Source organism: Bombus impatiens, unplaced genomic scaffold (genome assembly GCF_000188095.3).
Source record: "Bombus impatiens unplaced genomic scaffold, BIMP_2.2 scf_0217, whole genome shotgun sequence".
Lineage (NCBI taxonomy): Eukaryota > Metazoa > Arthropoda > Insecta > Hymenoptera > Apidae > Bombus > Bombus impatiens.
In genome coordinates, this window is record NT_176636.1 from 134,724 (window position 1) to 142,873 (window position 8,150).

Sequence of the window (8,150 nt, forward strand, 5' to 3'; positions counted from 1 at the left end):
CGTTTCGTCTATCCGTGAAATACCTAACGTTCCACCTTAAAAAATCGGACGGATCAAACTGCCAATATATATTCGATGGTAATGTGAAAAACATCGTAAACCACAACGAACCAAAGAAGGTAAGGCAACGAGACCCACGCTTTCAATTCATTTATACAGGTCAAACAGGCAGTAAAACGATGCCGAAAAAGAAAGAGCAAAGGAAAGTGGAAAAAAAGGGGGAGAAATAAGGACGGGTGGGAAAAAGCAAAGATAAAACGGGACAAGAGCGAGGTAATATCGCGGCGGAAAAAGTTTGGACTCGGAGACAAAGCGGAAATAAGCGTCGAAACCGCGATTCGATGCGTCCCCGGTGGCGAAACGCGGTATGGCTCGCTTTTTTGGCCGTGGTGCGGTCAAGCGAGGTGTCCGCGATGACGAATAATGCCCAGCGCGCAAATCAACGCCGTGAAAAAGAGCGTGCAATCGGGCAAGAAACCGCGCCCGTGTCCCGATCGATCGCGACCGCGTGCGACCGCTGAATGACGTTGTTCCGTGGCAGAACGCAAGTTCCGTTTTTGCGGCATCATTGACATTTTCATTAAGCCGCTTCCCTTTACAGAGATTCATGATTATTTATAGGCCGATTAATGACCTCCGTGGCGCGTCCCAATCGATCTTTTTTCCACCGGGCACCGCTGATTGAGAGTCAACGCGTGTTTCACCGACAGATAGCATGGCGGTTCGGTCGACGTGGAATGCGAGTGTCGACTGGTGATGTTGCCGTTGCTGCTATTAAAGCGTCAAAGCTGTATCGCGCGTTGAACGCGATAATTATATCTAAAATATTTATTTCGTAAAAGCGACAATCTTATTTGGCACGTCGGTTGGAAACTGTTCCGAAGTTTAGAAAAGAAGCATCATCGAGGCTGTATTTTTCAAAGTGTTCAAACTATTTCCTATAATCCGAAAAGGACTACGCTCTAACGTACACGCTCGCTAAATTCCGTGCCTGGTGAAACAAATTGCGATCCAAGGAAATAAAAGTTCCGCGCGTCTCAGTTCGCGTTTGTAAATTGTAAAGCGCCATAGAAATTATTACCATCGTCTGTTTAACATTGCGCATTCCTCGTGCAACGTGTGGTACATCCATAACATTGTTGCAAAACAAGGTCGGCAGTACCACTTCTGCACGGGATTGCCTCTTAACATGGAGGAGGACTGCGTGCCGCAACGTCGCGTCAACCACGATGCAATCAAGCTTAAGCGTGCAAATGCGACGTACAAACAAACGCGAACTGGAACGGCAATTATTTACGTAAGCATCAGGATCGTGGGATCTTGTCGTTGAATGACGCGTCGTTAGTTGGCAGGATCGATATCCCGTTCGCGAAGAATTATGACTGGTCATCCTTCGGACTGAGCGAAACTTTTAAAATCGTCGATTGACAAGTAGATTTCGATCGATCGTTTCGGCGATTTTTGATAACCGCAACCGGAGTTAGCGATGCGGGTAGTAGGCGAAATGGCACGAAGATCCATAATCCTATTTTTACAGGGATGCATATCCGTAGGAGAAAAATTCGATTTTACAACTGGCTTTCGATCTTAAAGATGTAACTTCTTTTTTACAACTTCCCTCGGGCTCGTTGTGTTCGTTAAGGAAAAAGAAGGAAAACGCTTGGTTGGTGTTTCGCTCTACGCTCGCACGAACTCGAGGCGCATTAATAAAGGTCTGTATCCTCAACAGTTGTTAATTATTTGCATTACTGCGTTCGTACCTTATATTATTCTACCGAAGCTGCCATTCCATCCGAAACTTAATTAAATGCATTCAATTTGTTACACGTACAGGATTATCGACGGAATAGTTTTGCGTGCAACTCCAGCGACGTTGAAGAGCAAAGGCGCTGACCTTCGGAAGGTCATCCGTCTTGCAGCGATAGACGATATGCTTCCGTGTGCCAGCAATGGCTACGCTACGCTCTCCTCGAGAAATATATTGACCCACGGTTGAATAAAATCATTATTCCTGGCTGTTTGACGGCTGGTTAGTCGATAGAAGCGATTAAGTTGTGAAATTATTTCGAGAAGATGTGTTTCGCTAAATTTATAAATCAATGGTTTATTGATAACGTTGTTTATTCGCGGACGAAGCAAGATATGGTTCGAAGATATATGAAATTTTACGAGAGGATGATTACGTATCGAGCTTCCAACGTATAGATGCGCTGTACGATTCCGACCGGTGAATAATAATTACTTCTTTTATTTCATTCTTACTTTTTATCTAATGGAAGTTTGTCAAGGGAGCGCGATTAAACTGACATTGAACGTTTCTTTGGAGAAAATGATTAAGCAGGCAACTGACGCGACGGTTCTCAATCTTTTCTCTATCCGTTGCGATATCTAAACTTCGTCTATTAAGCGAATATTCCTGCTATTCGATAAAACTTATCCTCCTGTCTTAATTAAATCTTCGCAATAATTTAACGTCGATCGTTTCGATAACAAATCGAGAAATGATCATTTTTTCCCCATGTATCTAAGGCTGTTTCCGCGCGGAACGTCCTTTTCATTTTTCCTCGGATCAACTTCGTTTCGTGGAAAACGATGTCGATGATACGTACACATTTTTCTTCGATGACAGAACGATTCGAGAGGTAGAATTCTGCCGAAGCAACGACGGAGAACCACTGAGTTAAGGCCAGTTCACGCGTGTATGCGAGAGCGAGTGCGAGAGTACACGCATGTACTCGCGTACTTACTAGACTCGTGAGCGGTGTACAAACCCGGGGAATACGTACGGCATGTTTGATGACACTCGTCCCTTTGAGCGGCGCGGAAAAACCGACAGGCAGCTCCGTCGCTCAGGATGTCACGCAAGTTAACACGCTTTGATAACGTCCGCATTAGCACGTTCAACCGGACGTGAATCGTCGATGATTAACGCCGTTTCTCGGCGATCCGCGCCGCGCAAGATTAGAGATTCGCGGAAACTTTCACTCGAACGACCAGGTAAAACGACCACGCAACACGGCATGCGTATGGTAATTAATGCGATGTGATTCTGCATGCGATCGACGCGAGTGAGCTGGAGATCACTGGCGACGAGGCCGTGAGGCTTAGTCCAAGTTAAAAGCCTCTCCGAGTATTCCAAGCGTTTTCGACGATAATGCGAAGAAAGAAGAGAGAAGATTTAAAATAACGTGGAGAAATATCGGATTATCATCGATTCGTGCAAGACGCGAGTTTCGTTTCGATCTGCCAATCTCGTCTTTATTCGAACGATTCGCTTTGAAACCTCTAAACAAACCTGCTACGGCATCAAAAGAACCAGAGCTAGACGATCGTACGCCGACGATGATCGAAACAAAAATCAAGGCAAGTATACTTGGCATCGACTACTATCCGCTCTCTTTCGACCACTCTGAAACAACAACGTGACGAAACAACGTAACCGGACAATGCGTATAATCATGGGGCGTTCATCGAATCTATCACGGGGGATAACGCCAGCGATAAAGTATCTGGCAAATGCGTTTCTCCGTTGAAAGACAGCCGAGAAACACGAAAAAAGGAAAGAGGCGAAGAAACAGAGAGAAAATGCAAAAAAATGCTTAGCAGGGTGTGACTCGAGTCAAAGGCAAACAATCACGTCCACGTATCCTTAGCACAATGCCAGTCGCGATTCCAGACGAGGCACAATGAGGCATAATTCAAAACGAAGATGCACGTTATAGGGGCGCTGATGTTCTCTCTGTTCCATCCATGACCTCGGTCAACACGCTTCGAAGAGAAGAGAAACGTATTAATAGGCCGGCGCGGCGCGTCCCCAGCCTACAATGAACGGAGCCGCTGCTCGTCGTTGTAATCAGCGTTGTGGCAAGTCAATAATCATTCCGCGACCGGTAATTACGGGGACAATGACGGCCAAGTAACAATTTCTCGTCTAAACACTGCCATCAATATTCTCCGCGTTCCGGAGTAATTAGCAGGTGTCGGGACGTGAAAGCGTTTTCGACACCGTAATGGACGATATGTGCGTATACGCGAGTGTGTTTGTACAAGGGGGCAAATAATCAACGGGGAATTCGAAGGAGGAAGCGACGAAAGGGAGTATACCGTGTGATTTCTTTCGAATCTTTTCTTTCCTTTCGGAAGGCGAGGCAAGAAATGTAGATGAAAAAAGACATTCTAGTTGGCTGAGTTATTGGCAGGTTGGATGAAAGGAAGAGACGTAGAGGAAGTGGAAGATGTTAAACTATGCTGTTAGTTCTAATTAAGTTAGAGGATAATATAGTTAACGATAGTTGAGCGATGGAATCTATAGATTTCACGGTGCTTCTTGTACACTGAGATTTTTATCGTTGCTCGAATAATTTTTCTGAATACGCCACGATAACTACGATTTTTCTTCGTCGCTGAATCTACGCTGTTATTGCTACGTACGGTGTCTACTATAATTTAGTTTTTCAATGTAACGACAGGTAAAAATAAATTTCAGAATCCTGGCCATTGGTGACCAACTGTTGAACGAGCCGAGTTTCGCATCGACCAACGTTGATACACCATAGAAACAGTATCGGTAGCGGTGCAACGTTGCACAACGATCAATCGTGTTGCATTATTGCTTGCATACCGATACGCAGTTGCTCGTTTTTCCGAGAAACAGGCACGTTCGATGAATAGGGTACAAGGAAACCTTGTATCGCAATGCCCGAGCGTATCGCTGACATCATGAATATTAATAATCCGCTAACGGTACCTGTTTTTGCTATCACGACCGGGCTATGCTCAGGCATTATTGTTCATCTAAATCTTGATCGGACGAGCTCGAAGACAAATTTTGATACCTAATGAATATTTAAAATATTTCAAACCGGCATATGATTAATTATTTTACCGAACATCGATTATCACGAAACATTTCAATCCTCTAATTTATCTTTTATTATGATTACTATTCGGAGATGATCTTTCAAAATTAAAGAACCACGCGATTCAACGTGTCAGAATCGTTATATGTTTATTCTATCGGCTATCAAATACACACAGAGAATCAATTTTATTTTCTAAGATAAAAATAGAATTTTTTACTTTATAAGAATAAATTATCAAGGCTTCGTAGGGTCAAGTAAGCCAATAATTGACAGCGATGATATGTAGTTATTTACTCATCAATCAGTAACTATAATGTAGCTATGAAATGGAGAAGCATTTACAACAGTACTTAACGGATGATTCTCCTTTGCTCCTTGTACGTCTTCGATAAATCATTTTTAGACTCGCGTTCGTTTGTACCTTTTTTATCCACTAGATTTTTTCATCCAGTCAATTTGCTGCATCAGTTTGGCAACGATCTATCGAAGCATCCTTCGTATTATAACAGCGAACAGTATCATTTTCCTATGAAGGATCGTAGTTAACAAAGTTTCGCGATTGAATTTACGTTTCGTAACGTGTTTAACGTTGCGTAACGCGTGTCTAACGTTATTCAAACATCAAACGTGAAAGATATTTTGGCAAGAAATTCATATTTACATAAAGTGGTTGAAGATCTAGCTGATAAATCTAGTCTCTGTTAAATTTGAACGTTACGTGAACGAAATTAACTATTACAGTAAATAAAGCGGAAACGATGTAGATAACTGTAAGCGAGGAATTAGCCAAAAAATCGTGAGCTAAAAATTTCACGCACAAAACCAATACTTTCTCCGTTAAGTATAGAGTAGCGTAGAACGTAGCGATTCGTCCGAAGATTGACGACATCCTGCGATGCGTTGGAGGTTAAGGAGTAATCATCGGTAAATTCATGTTAATTGTTCGTATAGACATAGCGAGGGTTAAAGACGATCTTGAGAACGTAAACGGATATTGCGATCTTATGAACGGGGTACGGAGGTCAATGTCGCAGAGAATCGCGTTGTATAGCGGTTCCTCGGGAATTCAGAAAAGTAGCACACCATATGTTCGAACAGCATCTGGTGAACAGGATTTATGAATAGTTTAGAAGTACACGTGAAATCATATATGTAGCAACGCGATTAAATTAAAATGAAATTATAGAAAAGTAACTATGGTACAAGCATAGTAGAGTAAAAAGTTGAATAATTTGAATCGCGTTAGAGCAAACATAACGAAAAAAAACGCGGAAGGAAAAGGGGATATCGAGGAAAGAATATAGTTCTTCTATGAAACGGATAAAATATCGGTGTCAAAGAAAATATCGAAAAAGAGCATTGAAAATACTTAAAAGATCACAAAACTTGGCAGGATGTATATTCGATGAATCTGCTGGTTGCCTTCGAGTGGTTTCAAGTAACGACTACTGTTACTATGACTAACGTGGAAGTCAAGAACAAGCGTATTCTACAGAAAAATTACAGTAAAATGGCAAAAAAACCAGCACGTCCTTTGCGTAACTTTTTTGCAAATCTCGTTATAAACGAACAGAAACGTAAGAACGCGTGCGAGGTCTTTCTCACGGAATACCTGTTTTTACTGGCAAAACGTTTCTTACTCGGTTTAGTATGTACCTGTCTCTCTTTGCATGATTGTATAATCAGTTTCATGGAATTATTACTTCCTCGTTCTTTTCAAATTTTTCAAAACGAAACGTAACGACGATCTCTGAAGAACTGTTGCACAATCGTGGATAAAATAACGTAAAGGATGGATCCACGTAACTCGATCATTCAAATTATCAAACGTAAGTGACGCGGTAGTTGTAACAGCGAACAAGCAAGCCAGAAGCTTATTTTACGTCTGAAGCTAAGTTTTGGGAAACAAAATTGTTAGTCTCCTTTAAATTCATAAAAATAATAAAAAAAAAAAACAGATTCTACGTTAAAGTATACACGCAGGAAAGATGGAGAACCTGGAAAGTAACGAGCTGGTTCACACGAAGAATGACATACCAAAACCGCCAAAGAAAATATTTCTTCCGCGACTTTTCCTCGGATTTAATTACAAAAGTAACGCATGGAATTATAACGCTGTAATTACACGTGCAAAAAATCCCTTTTTAACGAAACTGCAGTCAATTAAACTCTAATTGGATTTGACGATCTTGGAAGAAGCCCATAAATAGATTTTCCAACGGGATGGAAAATACGGCGACTAGCCAGATCGAATTATTATTAATAAGTCGATCGTTTTACGACACGCTCGATACATATCCAACACGATTCGAAGTGTTTCAGAACGCATCATCGCCGAAGGACAAAATAATCCGATGGCCTTCGTCGCTCAATGAAGATTGCCACTCGTTCGCTCGTCTAATTTTTTCGAAACTAGAAAACGTACGCGACGAGAATTAATAGAATCGATAATTTCTACCGCGCCATCCAGTGAAACATATTTAAACGATGCTTTAAACCGGAGGAATTTATGCGAGCTATACAAACGCGTTACAGTTTACTCGGTTACATCGCGAAATCCTAAATTAATACGATGCAGTAATCTGTGTTAATTACACGGACAGGTTATATAATACACGGTTGTTTATTAGACCGCGAACGCTGCAATTAAACCGTGGTAGTCGACATCGATTCGGCGATAATCAAGCTAACGTTGGATATTTATCCCTGTAGATGATCGAGGAATCTCGCATAAATATTAAAGTATTGGTGGGCATCGATAGCTTCGAAGCGTGTTCCAAGCTTCCAAGGAATCGGCTTTTAATGGTATTTTAATTAACTTGACCCTAACCCTAAGCCTAATCAAACGCGAAATATGAGTCGGAATTGTTCAAACTGTGCCTTTCGTAATACGAGAATCGAAGATCATATTACTTCCTAACTCAATATCTTTAAATAATATCCTTCTGGTCTATGTATACCGTAAACCACGTTTCTCCTTAGCTTCATGGGAATACACGAAGATGCCTTAAAAGCGGTCGGAATCAACGTGTTACGCAACGCGGTACACCGCGAAGCGATTGCCCGCCTATTAGAATTTCGCATTAATCGCGTGGCGCGATAGAAAAGCACGCATGCTTAGGACCGTGTCGGAGCGAGAGGAAAATCGGTTGGAAGAGCACGGAGAGAAGGGTCGCGCAGCGGGAAATCTGGCACGGAACCGGAAACGGGCTAGTTGGAGCAGCGGAAAAAAGAAGGCAGAACCGAAAGCCAGTCGAATAGAAAGGGAGTGTGTAGAGAAAAGGCGGC

At 42.2% G+C, this 8,150-nt stretch overlaps 1 protein-coding gene across 2 annotated transcripts in view; it reads left to right on the forward strand.

Annotated features, from left to right (window-relative positions):
• The first annotated feature begins 339 nt into the window (after nucleotides 1–339).
• LOC100740531 overlaps nucleotides 340–8,150 on the forward strand; it is a 58,680-nt gene continuing 50,869 nt past the window's right edge. For both annotated transcript variants that reach the window (XR_002946375.1, XM_024366396.1), the window contains exons 1-2: nucleotides 340–345; nucleotides 8,112–8,116. Coding sequence is in view for 1 of the 2 variants with exons in the window: in XM_024366396.1 (XP_024222164.1) it covers nucleotides 342–345; nucleotides 8,112–8,116 (9 nt within the window). In the remaining variant the exon portion in view is untranslated. The remainder of the gene's footprint in view (nucleotides 346–8,111; nucleotides 8,117–8,150) is intronic.